This window comes from Canis lupus, chromosome 32, assembly GCF_048164855.1.
Source record: "Canis lupus baileyi chromosome 32, mCanLup2.hap1, whole genome shotgun sequence".
Classification (NCBI taxonomy): Eukaryota; Metazoa; Chordata; class Mammalia; order Carnivora; family Canidae; genus Canis; species Canis lupus.
In genome coordinates this window covers 42,701,266-42,717,892 of record NC_132869.1, presented here as the reverse complement: position 1 = coordinate 42,717,892, position 16,627 = coordinate 42,701,266, and the positions used below count along the sequence as shown (strand labels likewise).

General features: G+C 54.3%; 1 protein-coding gene across 1 annotated transcript in view; it reads right to left on the bottom strand.

Moving 5' to 3' along the window:
* The window catches only part of TSPAN3 (tetraspanin 3), a 28,162-nt gene extending 24,756 nt beyond the window's left edge, over nt 1-3,406 (bottom strand). The window contains exon 1 of the mRNA XM_072809828.1: nt 3,218-3,406. Within this exon, the coding sequence (XP_072665929.1) occupies nt 3,218-3,280 (63 nt within the window). The 5' untranslated portion in view covers nt 3,281-3,406. The remainder of the gene's footprint in view (nt 1-3,217) is intronic.
* Nucleotides 3,407-16,627: the final 13,221 nt, after the last annotated feature.

Genomic DNA, 16,627 nt, shown 5'->3' with positions numbered 1-16,627 from the left:
CCTGTGTGTCTGTGTGTTAAGGCATTAAAAGGAAGGAGGGGCCGCTATATAAGAATACACTTATTAAAACTGAAGAATGGGGACGCCTGGGTGGCTCAGGGCTGAGTGTCTGCCTCTGGCCCAGGGCCTGATCCTGGGGTTCCGGGATCGAGTCCCGTGTCGGGCCCCCTGCATGGAGCCTGCTTCTCCCTCAGCCTGTATCTCTGCACCCCTCTCTCTGTCTCTCATGAATAAAATCTTTAAAAACAAAACAAAACAAACCCTGAAGAATGCATTACAAATTCTCAGAACAAGTTAACATCTGTTGTATGTACTTCCTCATAATGACCTAATGTTTTAAACTGACAAGTCAGTGTAGTTTAAATGATGGTGCAGGCTCCAACCAAGCTTAGAACTAGTATGGTTTAGAGACAGTGACTCGACCTTGGCCTAGGAGTCCCCTTCTGCTTCCAAATCTTTTAAAATCACACTTTGCTCTCACATCATGGGCTCTAAAGTACGAGACAACCTGGTTTGAAGGCAGGCTCCCACAGCCTGGGTGTGCAACTTCAGCTCAGTAAACCTCAACGCCCTCATCCGTAAAATATGCAGGAGAGGATCTGCTGCCAGATGGGGCTGCTGTGAGGACACTCACTGTAAAGTGCTTAGCACACTGCCTGGTGTCAGAAGCACTCGAATGTTAGTTATCGTTACCAGCATCGTCAGATTCCAACAGTCTGTCCTTTGATCCTTTAGTGGGAGACGCATCTCAAACTGTTTCCTCATTAGTTATGTTCCGCTAATCCTGCTCTAAGCCACATTCCCACCCCACCCCCCACCCCCGATTGCTTAACTTCTCACATCTCACAAAAGCTTTACTATCCTGCTAACCTAGAAAAAGGGTATTTTTACTACACAGTATGACTTTAGTCTTGGCAATAATCCACCACAAAAAAGCACAACTAAAGTTCAATCTAACATCTCTTCACAGAAATACCAGCAGTACATATACTTATGGCATTTCTAAAGATTCACATGCAATCACTTAGAATTAACCGATATTTTATTTATTTATTTTTTAAGATTTTATTTATTAATGAGAGACACAGGCAGAGGAAGAAGCAGGCTCCATGCAGGGAGCCTGATGTGGAGCCTGATGATCCCAGGTCTCCAGGGTCACGCCCTGGGCCGAAGGCGGCGCTAAACTGCTGAGCCACCCAGGGATCCCCAACTGATATTCTAGAGTAAATGACAATTTAATTATTATTTTTTTAATTTTTAAAGATTTGTTTATTTGAAAGAGAAAGTGCATGCAAGTGGGAGGGAGGGAGGGGCAGAGGGAGAGAGAGAGACTCCCAGGCAAATTCCCCATAGTGTCAGCCAGGGTGCAGGGCTCAACCTCAGGCCCTGGGCATCATGACCTGAGCGGACATCAAGAGTCAGATGCTTAACCAAATGAGCGACCCAGGCGCCCCCAAAATTTAAATAAAGAAAATAGTTCCTGTATTTTTTTTTAAAGATTTTATTTATTTATTCCTGAGAGACACACAGAGAGAGGCAGAGACACAGGCAGAGGGAGAAGCAGGCTCCCTGCACAGAGCCCGACTCGGAACTCGATCCCAGGACCCGGGATGATGCCCTGGGCTGAAGGCAGAGGGTTAACCCCTGAGCCACCCAGGCGTCCCTAGTTCCTGTATTTTAAATATTTTGTTTCATTGACAATTCCAGTCCCTGAGACTGAACAGCCTAGAATCCACTTGATAATTTATTTTTCAAAATCAAATAGCGACGCCCATAAAAAATCCCAAGAACCTGTACAGGGTACAAAGCCAAGTCTCTGCCTAAGCACCTTATTACCTAACAGCTGTTTCTCATTTGAAGACCCTGGAAAAACCTTTTTTTTTTTGACTTTTTAAAAAGGTCTGTGACTCCCACTAAGATGTGAGAAGCGCTGCTCTAGCTGGAGGTGACCCCCGGAGCCCCCGGTGGCAGGCGACTGTGAGCAGCGCTCTCAGGACCACCGCGGGTGCGGAAGCACAGAATGCTGGGCTTCTTTCCCGATGGGGGGGGGGGGGGGCGCAGGTGAGGGAGGGGCACAGAGGCAGGGAGGCACTGGCGGGGCAGGTGTCTAGGCCCGAGGCAGACCGGCTGAGGGGCGCACCTTCCCGCACCGCTCAAGGTATTCCCAGTCACAGGATGCGAGGAAGAGACGCTTAACAGAATCTGGGGGCGGGTGCAGGTGGGGCGGGTGCAGGTGGGGCAGGTGCAGGTGGGGCAGGTGCAGGTGGCCGGGTGCAGGTGGGGCGGGTGCAGGTGGGGCAGGTGCAGGTGGGGCGGGTGCAGGTGGGGCAGGTGCAGGTGGCCGGGTGCAGGTGGGGCAGGTGCAGGTGGCCGGGTGCAGGTGGGGCAGGTGCAGGTGGCTGGGTGCAGGTGGGGCAGGTGCAGGTGGGGCGGGTGCAGGTGAGGCAGGTGCAGGTGGGCCGGGCCTCCCCGAAGCGCCCGGTGAGGACCCGCTGCGCCCAAACGAGATGCCCGGACACCCCGCTTCTGGGGGCTGCCCGAGAGCGCCCGGAGCCCCCGGATGAAGGCGGGCCCTGCTCTCGGACCCTGCTCGGCGGGCTCACGACCGGGCTCACGCTCGCCGGCGGCCACGGCGCACACAGGCTTCCCTGCAGGTACCCGCCGTGTTCGGTGTCCCCGCCCGGCAGCCCCGCGGCCTGCGGAGCCTGAGCCCGGGGGCGTCCGCGGGGACCAGGGACGGGGACGGAAACGGGGCCGGGACGGGGTCGGGGACGGAGATGGAGACGGGGACGGGACGAGGGATGGGGATTGGGATGGGGTCGGATATGGGGACGAGGCCGAAGCCTGAGGACCGGGACGGGGTCGGGGACGCGGACGCGACGGGGGATGGGGACGGGGTCGGGGACGTAGATGGGGTCGGAGACGGGGACGCGGACGGAGACGGAAACGCGGACGGGGACGCGGCCGCGGCGGGGGACGGGGCCGGGGACGGGGCCCGAGCGCACGGCGCGGCCCAGGGCGCGGAGCCTCCGCCGCAGAGCCCGCCGGGCCGACCTCGAGTGACCGCGCGGGGCCGCCCAAAGCCCCGGAGCCCCGCCCGCCGGCGCCCCGCCCCCGCGGGACCCTCGCCCGGAGCCCGCCCGCCGCCCGCCGCCCGCCGCCCGCCGCCCGCCGCGGCCTCCCCGCCGCCGCCCTCCGCGCCCCGGGCCGCGCTCACCCAGAAGATGAGGTTGAGGAACACCAGCACGGTCTTGGAGGACGTGATGCCGCACTGGCCCATGGTGCCGGCGGCCCGGAGCCCTGCTCGGCCGGCGCCGTGGCCCCGAGCGCGGCGGCAATGGCGGCGGCGCCTCCCGCCGGGACCTGCTCGTCCTGCCGCGCTCCCGCAGCCCCCGCGCCGCCGCGCAGCCCCGCCCCAGCAGCCACCTCGCGCCGCCGCGCAGCCGCCGCCGCTCCCCGGCAACCGAGTCCCGCCCCCGGCGGCGCCGGCCAATCGCGCTCGCGGCGGCGGCGGCGAGGCCCCGCCTCTTAAAGGGGCCGAAGCGCCGGCCGCGCCACGGCCTCGGGCCGCCCTCGGACGCGCGGGGCCGGCGCGGGGATCGGCGGAGCCACGGCTGCCGCGCCCGCCTCCCCCGGAGACGCCCCGCCGGTGGGTCAGGGTGGCGGGAGCCGGAGGCGCCGAGGGACGACTACCCGCCGGAGCCCGGAGCCGGGGGCCGCGAAGGGAGACGAGCTCGCGCTCGGCGGGGCGAGGCAGAGACACGTTTGCGCGGGTGCCGGGTGCTGGGTGCCGAGTGCCGGGTGCTGGGTGCCGAGTGCCGGGTGCTGAGTGCCGAGTGCTGAGTGCCGGTGCTGAGTGCCGAGTGCCGGTGCTGAGTGCCAGGTGCTGGGTGCTGAGTGCCGGGTGCTGAGTGCTGGGTGCTGAGTGCTGGGTTCCAGGTGCCAGGTGCTGAGTGCCAGGTGCTGGGTACTGAGTGCCGGGTGCTGAGTGCCGAGTGCTGAGTGCCGGTGCTGAGTGCCGAGTGCCGGTGCTGAGTGCCAGGTGCTGGGTGCTGAGTGCCGGGTGCTGAGTGCTGGGTGCTGAGTGCTGGGTTCCAGGTGCCAGGTGCTGAGTGCCAGGTGCTGGGTACTGAGTGCCGGGTGCTGAGTGCCGAGTGCTGAGTGCCGGTGCTGAGTGCCGAGTGCCGGTGCTGAGTGCCAGGTGCTGGGTGCTGAGTGCCGGGTGCTGAGTGCTGGGTGCTGAGTGCTGGGTTCCAGGTGCCAGGTGCTGAGTGCCAGGTGCTGGGTACTGAGTGCCGGGTGCTGAGTGCCGGGTCCTGGGTGTTGACTGCCAGCTGCTGGGTGCTGAGTGCTGGGTGCTGGGTGCCGGGTCCTGGGTGTTGACTGCCGGCTGCTGGGTGCTGAGTGCCGGGTGTCGGGTACTGAGTGCCAGGTGCTGAGTGCTGGGTTCCGGGTGCCAGTGCTGACTGCCAGGTGCCAGGTGCTGACTGCCGGGTGCTGGGTGCTGAGTGCCGGGTGCCGGGTGCCGGGTGCTGAGTGCCGGGTGCTGAGTGCCGAGTGCCGGGTGCTGAGTGCTGGGTGCTGAGTGCTGGGTTCCAGGTGCCAGGTGCTGAGTGCCAGGTGCTGGGTACTGAGTGCCGGGTGCTGAGTGCCAGGTGCTGAGTGCCGGGTCCTGGGTGTTGACTGCCGGCTGCTGGGTGCTGAGTGCCGGGTGCTGGGTGCCGGGTGTCGGGTACTGAGTGCCAGGTGCTGAGTGCTGGGTTCCAGGTGCCAGTCCTGACTGCCAGGTGCCGGGTGCTGACTGCCGGGTGCTGGATGCTGAGTGCCGGGTGCCAGGTGCTGAGTGCCGGGTGCTGGGTGCCGGGTGCTGGCGAGGTCGCAAGGTCAAGCTCGGCCTAGGACATTTGGGACCAAGACTGGGAACGTCAGGGCCGCCTCTTCTGCAGTGCAGCCTTTGCTGTGTTCGCAGTCTTGGGCTGGTCACAGCCATCAGCACTTGCTGGGCGCTCACTGCCCAGCGCGACCGTGGTGCGGGTGTCAGGGCCAGGCCCTGGGTGCAGCCTCCGGGACAGGCCGCTGCGGTTGGGGTCGAGGCTGAGAGGAGCGGGGGCTCTGGCGCGGAAACCGCCGTCTTTCCCGTTCCAACCTGTGCCTCCCGCCAGCGCCGCCCCCGAGATGCCCGGGCCCGGCCTGGCGCCCCTGCTCTTCCTCAGGCTCCCGAGCTCACCACCTCCGCAGGCGCCCCCAGCAACGCCTCATCTCTGCATCCTGTTCACCTGCACCAAGTAGCAGGTGCCGTCCCTTCACTTTCCAAACTTTTTTTTTTAAAGATTTATTTATTCATTTATGATAGACACAGAGAGAGAGAGAGGGGCAGAGACACAGGCAGAGGGAGAAGCAGGCTCCATGCACCGGGAGCCCGACGTGGGACTCGATCCCGGGTCTCCAGGATCGCACCCTGGGCTGAAGACAGGCGCTAAACCGCTGAGCTACCCAGGGATCCCCCACTTTCCAAACTTCTGAGCAGGCACCTGTGCGCCCTCGGCCGGCGGCGGGCTCCCCACGGCGAGCAAGGCGGTGCAGCTGGCACTGCGGAGCGCCCATCTAAACAGGCCCGTGGTAGCTTATGGCCTGACGTCGGGGCCCGTGATGGATAACAATTCGGAGAAGGGGGGAGGGGGGGGAACATCCCGAGGAGAGCCCGCTGGAGGAGACGCGGCTGAGGTCAGGGAGCAGCCCAAGGGGTGGTAGCAAGCGTCAAGGCCCCGAGGCAGGAACACCGAGAGCCTCCTGTGCTAGAGGTCATCGGGAGCGGGGACAGTCCCTGCAAGGCTCTGAGCGGGCCGGTGCCACCCTCCGACCTCCGGTACCGTGCTTGCCACCACGCCTGCCTCAACCATCTAAGGAACTGGTCACGGCTCAAGGCATGATTCTCGTGGAGTATCTGTCCCCTTGCTGGTCCCTGCCCTCTTGAAATCTGCTTTACTGCTTTTCCTCCTTCTCCAAACCTCTCCTTTGCATTTCTTCATCCTCATCCCATCCTTTCCCATTTCCCTGAGGAAGCCTTCATTCGTTGTTCATTCCCTGGCGCCTGCGCCCTTAACCTGGCCTTCCCGGCTCGTGCCTTCCCCTTGGGTGGTTCTCCACCCCCAGCCCACCTGGGGGGGATCAGATCACCTGGGCCACACACCTTTCTTAGGGGGACGCCTTAGGAAATTGGTCCTTTTAGGGCAGCCTGGGGGGCTCGGTGGTTTAGCGCTGACCTCAGCCCAGGGCGTGACCCTAGGGTCCCGGGATCGAGTCCCATGTCGGGCTCCCTGCATGGAGCCTGCTTCTCTGCCTGCCTGTATCTCTGCCTCTCTCTGCGTCTGTGTCTCTTATGAATAAATAAAATCTTTTTTTTTTTTTTTTTAAAGAATTTGGTCCTTTTAACAGCCCCCTAGGTGCTTCTAATGTTCTGCAGGAATTCCAAACCACTGGTCTCCATCTAGAAACATGCTCAAGGCTCTCCAACCTGAGGAAAAAAAAAAACAAAACACCTTTTTCACTTTCACTTCTGTTTTTCTTCCTCCTGCACCAAAGTTCCTGAAAGATCATCTAGTGCGACACTTGTCAGACGCCATCGTGCACACGAATCACCCGAGGAGCTCGTAGGCCGCAGAAGCTGATTCAGAAGGTGGGGCTGGGGCTCGAGGTTCTGCGAGTCTCCTGGGCTCCCAGGGGTGTCCGTGCAGCTGATGACTCTTTGTAGGGAACTTCTGATCTGGACCCTCGCTTTGGAGCCCCCTTTTTATCCATTGCCTCATGGCTTTACCCCACAGCACCACTGAAATTTGTTCCCACTGATGTTCCCCCCCCCCCCTTACCTCTTCCCTGAGGCACCACATATAACAGTGAAGGGCACGGGCTTGGGCACCAGGCAGCCTGGGGTCACAGTACAGCCCTCCCACTCGGTAGGCGGGCGCCTCACCGTCGGGGGTGATCGGCACACGGCCTCACGGCCTCACGTGGGATCTCGAGGATTAGGGATTCGGCCCACTGGGAGCTGATAGCACAGAGCCTGGGGCCCAGGCGCTTCGTAAGCGTTGATGTTTTTCATTTTACGAGACCCCCCCCCCGCCCCCCGACAGCATTTGATTCCATTGACTCCTCCCAGCTTAAAACTCTCTTCTCCCGTAGCTTCCAGAACACCCCCCTCTCCCAGTTCTCTGCCGGCCTTTGGCTGCTCCGGGACGATGCTTCCTGGGGCTCTGGCTTGGGCTCTTTGGCTTCCTCACCCCCCGGGCTCGGTGCTTACCCGTCTTACCCAGTGCTTCGGATTCAGTTACTGCCGAAGTGTAGAACTCTCCCGAATCGAGGGCTTTCCACGTGTCCACGGCCTGCTGCAGGGCTCCGGGGAGATGCATTAACTCATTCAACACAGAAGTTTTGCTTTCTTGCTCTGTGTCTGACCCTACGCCAGGTGTGGGGATAGAGCAGTGAAGAGGTTACACCTGGGCCAAGACCTCCGAGCGCTCACAACCTGGAACGGAGATTCCCTACTAATCCTGCAATTACTGGTTAAAGTACAGTTGGAATAAGCAACGTGAAGGAGAGGCGCAGGCTACTGTAGGGTGTATAATGGGAACCCTGGCGTTGTCTGGGGGTGACTCATGGGTTCTCCAGACTCTGCATGTCCCAAACCAAACTCCACTTCCCCCAAACCTACCCTCTTCTGCCTGTGTAGTTGCACTCGATGACAGCACGCCCGCCATCATACCCGGGCCACCGCCTGGGTGTCATGACCCACACTCTTCCTCGCTGACCCCTTCTGCCCACTGGGAGACTCCTCCTTTCTAGAAAATCAGCCTTCTCAGGGAACTCCTGACCCTCTATAAATGCCTACTGCCCAGTGCTCAAGTAGTCTGATTTTATCTTTACTAGTAAAGTTGCACCTAGAAAAAAAAGCAAACGAGGGGTAAGGGACATCCCCAAAACACAGCCCCACCGTGTGTCCTGTGGCTCCTGACCCATGACACACCTGTCCGGGGGACAAGGGGAAGATGGACTTGGGCCTTTTCTCGCTGATCCTTGGCTTATAACCCCCTCCAGTAAACCCTGTTTTTTAATCTGTACCGTGTGACGTAAAATGCATTCTGATCCACGGAGTGTGACACAAAAAGTGTGACACTTTTTGTTTTATCAAAAAGGAAAAAGGCTATTTCCATTATAAAAGCAATGCCTACTTATGGTGATTAGTGTCTTAATTTGACCAGCCCTGCAGCTGATGTGGGACATTACAAATAATAATAGCAACAACAACACAACATCTGAGTGTAGTGGACATTTGTCTTTTTTTGAGCTTTCCCACGTTTGAACACCCTATGTATCTGGAAGGATCCCCATTGTATGGACCTTGTGGGAAGCCAAGCAATCCTCCCTGCACACCGCAGGCAGCTAGAACATGGGCACATGATATTGTTAGTGAATCAGATGATCCTGCCCAGAAATCCAGACCATGAGAGAGTGACACAAAGACGTAGGGACAGTTGGAATAGTTGTTACGGTGCGGCAGACATCGGGAAGCCGGCAGCAGTGATGGCTACAAGCGCGTGGTGGCGTCCCGGCAACAATCCCCTGACCACACCATTGACCTTGGTTTGACCTTGGTTGAGTTTTCTCTCCTACTAAGCCTTCCTTAGCTTCCAAACGATGCTGAGAAGCCCCTGATGTTCTTAAATGAGTCCTTTATAGCTTAAGGTAGTTGGAGTCAATTTCTGTTATTATTTATGATCAAGAATCTTTTTTTTAAAAATATTTCTTTAATTGAGGGGGAGAAGCAGAGAATCCCATGACCCTGAGGTCATGACCTGAGCTGAAACCAAGAGTAGGATGCTTAACTGACTGAGCCACCCAGGTGCCCCTTTAAGCTAGAATCTTTAACAATGATTTTTTGAAATTATTTTTTTATTTTAAAGATTTTATTTATTCATGACACACAGAGAGAGGGAGAGAGGCAGAGACACAGGCAGAGGGAGAAGCAGGCTCCACGCAGGGAGCCGATGTGGGGCTCGATCCCGGTCTCCAGGATCAGGCCCCGTGCTAAAGGCAGGTGCTAAACCGCTGAGCCACCCGGGCTGCCCTTAACAATGATTGTTACAGAAAAATTGTAAAGTTTTAAAAAGCGGAAGGAAGAGAAAAACTTATTGATCTACATCCAGATAAAGATTACTATTAATAACTTCTTCCAGTCTTTTACTATATACATATTTTTGACATGATTACAATTATATGATCACATAAAATTTTATATACTCTAAGGTGATTTTAAAATTGTATGATTCAGGGCACCTGGTGGCTCAGTCGATTAAACATCTTGATTTCGGCTCAGGTCATAATCTCAGGGTTGTAAGATCAAGCGCCAAGCTGGCTCCGTGCTGGGTGTGGAGCCTGCTAAAGAGTCTCTGTCGCCCTCCGCCCCTCCCCCACCTCTAAAAAAATTGTATGATTCAAAAGATGACATATGTTCATTGTAGAAAATTTGAGGATACCAGAAAATAAGAACCCCTGCAAAAAAGCTACAACCCAAGGATAGCTACTGTTCATAATTTGGTGTATTTCCTAAAAAATTTTTTCTCCATTTTTACATAGCTGAGAATACACTGATTATTACGCACAGTTAACTGAGCAATTTTAACTGTTCCAGATAAAAGATGGTACCAAGGGGAGTCTGGGGATGACTGTGGATAATATCTGCCGTGCATGTGGCGTATTACTCAATACCAATTAAAAAACCTTAATAGATTCCGGGCTTTAAAGATGCAGAAAATCATTATGCAAGTTTCTTGGCAGCGAACATGCGTATGATGCTGCCCTTCACAACTCTGCTTCTAGTGACAAAAATACAGAAGACATTTTGTTCAGCAATTTTCCTGGCACAGAGATCCAAGCTCTTAAAAAGTTTGTCCATTGCTGGCAAGTCCTGAAACACAATAGGATCCACTACTGTTTTCAGTGTCATCCAACGCGGCAAGGACACCACGTGAACTGCAGAATGAATTACACAGCTCGAGAGACACGGTTCCGGGGCCTGGGGGAGGCGTGGAGCTGGGAGGCCCACTCGGTGGGACAGACCGGGAGCCCTGGGACGGGACTTGTGAGGCCTCACTCTTTGGTCCTTACTCTTTAGCTGTTTTGTGACTTTGGGGAAATTAAATTCATTTATTCCGTTTTCTCATCTTTAAAATGAGAAATGACATTTGCTGATTTTTTTCCCAGATTTTTGCAACTATCTTCAAAATGAGAGTGGGTGGGTGGATGATAAGATGATACATGTTTAATACATGGGACACTATTTATTTATTTATTTATTAACATTTTAACTATTTTTTTTATTTATTTATGATAGGCACACAGTGAGAGAGAGAGAGAGGCAGAGACACAGGCAGAGGGAGAAGCAGGCTCCATGCACCGGGAGCCCGACATGGGATTCGATCCCGGGTCCCCAGGATCGCGCCCTGGGCCAAAGGCAGGCGCCAAACCGCTGCGCCACCCAGGGATTCCCCATGGGAGACTATTTAATCACAGAGACCTAAATAGGTGAATAACTATAAAGTGCTCGGCTTTCTTGTGGTGCTGCAGTGTGCACACATGACGTAGAATTCATCTGGATCACGGAATTCGAGAAGACTTTTAGGTCCTTTATATCACAATTTCCCATTTCCTAAGTTATCCCTTTTTAATTAAAATTTTTACTAATTAAAACAAAAACAGAAAAGTACACAAACCATAAATTCACAATTTGGTTGTGCCGACGTGAACGTACTGGTGAAGCCACCGCCAGGTCAAGAAACCGATGACCAACATCCGAGATCTCCCCTAGCCCCTGTTGGTCATTGTCTTCACTATCCAGATGTCTAATACCATAGATGAGTTTTGTCTGTTTTTGAACATTTTAAAAAATGATTTGTTGTATTTATTTAAGAGAGAGTGGGCTCATGAACCGGGAGAGGGGGAGAGGGAGAGAATCCAGCAGACTGCGATGAGTGCGGTCCCACGACCCTGCGACTGCCACCGAGCCAAAACCAAGAGCTGCACTCCCAACCAACCGAGCCACCCAGGCCCCCGGTTTCTGAATTTTTTAAAGTTTTTTTTTTTTTAATTTTTAATTTTTTTTCTGAAAATTTTATAAATAAAATCACGCAGTGCATACTTTTCCATATTATGTTCATGGAATCCATCTGGGTTGTTGCATGAGACAGAAGTTTATTCATTTTCATTGCTGAACACAGTCGATGGTATGATTAAATCATGATGGATTTGTGCATTGCATTATTCAGGAACATTTGAGTTGTTTCCAGTTTAGGCAATTTAGAAGAGTGTTGGTGTGAATATTCTTCGTCCTTCAAGCTATAAACATGGTGTACCCTTCCTCCCTTGATTTAGGTTTTCTTCAACCTCTCTCCGTAGTGAAGTATGTGGTCTTGTACACCCTCCACTAGATGTGGTCCTAGATATTTGTGGCTTTTTTGCTGTCATTGTAAATGGCATCGATTTTGAATTCGGCTAATTGCAGGTGGTTAGTAGAAGTACTACCGATTTTTGTTTATAGACAGGGGACCCCTCTGCTTTGATAAAAATGAATAAATTTTTTGTCTTCCCATTTGACTCATTTTTGTTATCATTTCCTTTCTACTTGGGCTTAGGTTTCTGTTTTATTTTTCTAACTTCTTCCTCCGTAAGTGGGGGGTCATCTTCTGTTCCTGTTGTCTGGTCTCTCTGACATTCTGAATCAGCGGAGGTTATGAAAAACTGCGTATCATCATATGCATCATTACCAGGTCTCCCTTCCTTCTCTCCTCCTACCTCAGTGCTTTGCCTTGAGATTCTTCACCTTCCAGATGGTTAGTGACAGCCCTCGTAGGCTCCCCTTTTGTTATTTTGGGATCGCAGCCTCATTTAGTTGCAAAAAGGTGGATACAAGGACAGGAATTTGATGCGGTGCCTGGACAGCTCAGTCACTGGAGCATGTGACTCCTGATCTTGCGGTTGTGAGTTCAAGCCCCATATTGGGTGTAGTGATTACTTAAAAATAAAATCTTTCCAAAAGAGGGTACAGGGGTGGTGCAGTCGGTTAAGCAGCTGACTCTTGGTTTCAATTCAGGACCTGATCTCGGGGTCATGAGATCAAGCCCCACATCGGGCTGCATACTTGGCATGGAGTCTGCTTAGGATTCTCTCTTTCTCTCCCTCTGCGCCTCCCACTTGTGTTCTCTCTCTCTCAAATAAAAATAAATATATATATATATATTTTAAGGGATGGAAATTTGAGAATACTGCACCGGCTACCTCAAAAAAGCAGCCCATTTACAGCAAAAGGGCAGTTGTGTTTTCTAGTTGTTAAATATTTGGGGTCTCTGGATGGCAAAGAGGATTAAGTATATGTCCATCTTTATTCACATGAGTGCATTGCTTTGTTTCCTAGTTGAGGCCCAGGCAGGCAATTGCTTTGTCTTTCAGATTCTCATAATTGATTGTCAGTTTTGATTTTCAGAATTGTTGTGCATTTTTGTGTTTTCTTTGTGTGTATGGGCGAAAGTGCAGGCGGCTATAATAGGGGCTGCTCTCCAGGCACCATTTAAAATAAGACATCCCCTGGAATGATTTTCTTTCTTTCTTTCTTTCTTTCTTTCTTTCTTTCTTTCTTTCTTTCTTTCTTTCTTTCTTTCTTCTTTCTTTCTTTCTCTCTTTCTCTCTTTCTTTTTCTTTCTTTCTTTCTTTCTTTCTTTCTTTCTTTCTTTCTTTCTTTCTTTCTTTCTTTCTTTCTTTCTTTCTTTCTCTTTCTTTCTTTCTTTCTTTCTTTCTTTCTTTCTTTCTTTCTCTTTCTTTCTTTTAAATATTTTATTTATTTATTCATGAGAGACAGAGAGAGAGAGAGAGAGAGAGAGAGAGAGGCAGAGACACAGGCAGAGGGAGAAGCAGGCTCCATGCAGGGAGCCCGAGGGGGGGACTCGATCACACCCTGGGCCGAAGGTAGGCACTAAACTGCTGAGCCACCCGGGATCCCCCCATTTCAAAGATTTTAATCATTCTCTTTATCTGCTGAATAGGGACCAAACTCCCAGCTTAGCTACATGATCTTTTGTAACAAAGCCCCTGGCACAGGCTGTGGCCATCCCGAACTATTATTTATTGCTCTCCAAAACCGCCCTGCCCCTCTCCCCTCCTGGCCTTTAGACATGTCACAACCCTGGGCTGGAATGCCTTCACTCACCTGCCTTGACCTTGAAGGACCCTGCTCATCCTTTATGATTCAGCTCAGTTATCACCTCCAAGAATAATTTTTTTAAAAGATTTTATTTATTATTTTATTTGAGAGAGAGAGAGTGAGCGAGCACAAGCAGAGGGAGAGGGAGAAGCAGACTCCCTGCTGAGCGGGGAGCCCCACGTGGGGCTCTGTCCTAGGCCCCCGGGATCATGACCTGAGCTGAAGGTGGATGCTTAGCTGAGCCACCCAGGGGCCCCTCTAAGCAGGATTCCCTCAAGGTGGGTGGAATCCTCCTGCAGAGCACCGACAGCCCCTACCCCCGCTCCCCGCCAGGCATCCTGCAGTCAAGCCACTTGCCATATTGGCTTGGGATGGACTGTGCTAGGAGCTCTTAGGAGAAAGGACTCTTTCTAGCGTCTCTTTACCCCAAGCCCATGTAGGAAGACCTCAGTTGATTCAAACAGTACGGCTCCTTCTGGGCCGGGAGCAGCTCTGATGTGGTTCTTGCGGTATCTCGGTCCCACACAGGTGAAGAGCTGGTGCACCGGAAGGCGAGGAAGGCCTCATCTACTCCCATAGGATCTTCTGTCCCTGCTAGCTGGGTCCTTGTGCACGCTCAGGCCAACAGGCAGGCTCCCCGCGCCGCCCCCCGCCCGTGGGCCCAGGTCTGTCCCACAGCCCCAAGGGTAGGAAAGACACGATGTGAGGAGCCCACGTGAAAGCTGCCCCTTTTTGCTGTCAGAGCCCCAGCCGGGGAAGCGACCTAGCCTTGGGGTCAGGCTGTCCTGGAATCAGATCCTGACTCTGCACCTCCAATGTCACCTTGTGAAGTTCATCACCGTCTCTGGGCCTCAGTTTCCTCATCTGTAGAGTAAGGTTAACGACTCCCAACTTGCGAGTGGTTGTCAAGATGAAATGAGGCAACAAAAGTGAAGGGCAGTAGGAGTCCAATTCCCGGCACATAGTGGCTGCTCAGAAAATGCTTCCTAGTTACCAGATGGGGTGAAGTCTCACCGAGAATACAGCCCGTGGCCCCGATTGTCCTTGTGCACGACTTGCCTTCCAGAACACACTGGGGGCCCCGGGGGAGGGGACAGCCTGTTGGCACGCACGGCCCTGCCCAGCCCGGGGCCCACGGACAGGAGGCTCCAGGCAGTGTCTCCCGGTGGAAGGAGGGCGCGGAGCAGGGGCTCCCAGGCCGTCCTGCGGCCCACGGGGCACGGGCGCTCAGACGAAATACTCGCTCGGGTCAGGTAGAGACACGCAGTCGGGCCAACTCCGGGCGCCCGACCAGAGCCAGAAGCACAAAGTCCTCCGTGGGAACGACGTCCTGGCCCGACTGAACAGCCGCATAAGCTAAACAAGGCATCTACAAAAAGAAGGAAGGGGGGCAGGGCGGAGAAGACAGAGGCACTCTGGGGGTCCTGGGGGGCGCCCCAGTAAATCGGGGGCACGACGCCCGGCCAGCTGGAAAGTGAAGAAAAGGCATGAACTTCGGTGCAAGTGAGTGTTCGAGCAGGGAAAGTTCGACAACAGCAATTAGCAGAAGACTAGGATGGAGACGTGTGGGAGGGGGATTCCAGGGGCAGGTGTGGGGGGGGGCAGGGGGCAGAAAGGACGGAGGGGGTGCACTGAGCGGCCTGGAAGCCAGGGGCAGGGAGGCCGGGCGGCTTCTGGGTCTCTCCGGCTGACTTAGCGGGGAACAGAATGATCCGAGGACTTGGGAGAGCTAGTTCTGAACGTCGTGGGGGAGAGCAAGACGGCCGGGGGCAGCAGGCCTCGGGGAGACCTGACGGCTCAGACCTGCCCGGGCCCCGCCGGCCGCCCTCTCCCGCAGACGCCGGTCCAAGCCTCCCCACCGCTTTGCTCCCCAGCAGCTAAGGGGCCCAGACACCTGGTGCAGCCCCTCCTTGGTCCTACATGAAGCCACAGGCCTCTGGGTCCCATCTCACCCCTCGGTGGGGCCCACTGAACCCCAAACATGAACCGTGGACTTTGGTTGTAAAAAAAAAAAAAGCATCACCTTATGGCAGGAATGATGTCCAGGACTGTTCAGTGAAAGAAAACAAGATGCAGAGAAATGGACATGGCGCGCTACTTTTTAAAAATTCTCTTTTACAGTTTTTATTTAAATTCCGGTTAGTAAATGTACAGTGTGGTATTAGTTTCAGGTGTACAGTGTATAGATTCAGCACTTCCATACATCACCCATCATGATCGCACCTCACCCTCCTTAATCCCCCACCCCCACCCCTCTCCCAACGACCAGATTGTTCTCTGTAGTTAAGAGAAATGGGGCCCAATTGGTTAAGTGTCTGCCTTTGGCTCAGGTCATGACCCCAGAGTCCTGGGATGGAGCCCTGCCAGGCTCCCGCTCAGCCGCCTCACTCTCCCTGGGCCGCACCCCTGCTCATGTGCACTGTCTCTCAAATACAGAAAACCTTAAAAAAAAAAAAAAAAAGAATCTGATTCTTGGTGTGTTTCTCTCTTTCCCCCCTTCGATCATTTGTTTTGTTTCTTAAATTCCACATGAGTTAATAGCATACGACTGTATCACTCATTAAACTTGTTTAAAAAAATAATTCTATAATGTCTTTTTTTTAAAAAAAGATTTTATTTATTCTTGAGACGCACAGAGAGAGAGATAGAGGCAGAGACACAGGCAGAGGGAGAAGCAGGCTCCATGCAGGGAGCCTGATGCAGGACTCGATCCTGGGACCCCAGGGGTCATGACCTGAGCCCAAGGCAGACGGTCAACCGCTGAGCCACCCGGGCTGCCCTATAACGTCTGAGTCGCCTGGTACAAATGCCCACCCACGGAATTCACTGTGGGGACTGTGCTAGTGTATCATGCAGAAAAATAACGTGGGCCCAGGTACTGCTAGGAATCATGGGATTGGTAAACTCATAGGGCAGAGGCTCTGTCTGGGGTCCCCAGTCTCTTTTCTGTGCCTCCGCCTTTCTGTCCCGGGGCTCTCTCTGCGTTTGCACCCATCTGGGCTCCTTTGCCATTGCTCTGGCTCCTGCCCAGACGGCCTCAGTCTATCCGTCTGGGTTGGCCTCCTCATCCGCGAGGCCACGGGGTGGGGCCGCTCAGGACTCACAAGGCTGCCTACGACCCTCCTCCCTCTTCAGCGGGGCCTGTGGCTGGAGGCTTCCTGAGAAGAGGGCTTTGGGCAGGAAGACGGTGACAGATTTCTATGGCACAAGCTGTTGCTGCATGGGTCACTCGGGGGTCGGGGCAAAGATCCGGCCTGCAGTGGGGTGTCCCCCACACACGGGGCAGCAGAGGAAGGCTCCCGCGAGGTGGGGGAGGGAGAGACTGGACAGCTGGGTTAGGAGTCCGACCCCGTCTCCGGGCTTCAGCTTCTCACGTGTGGC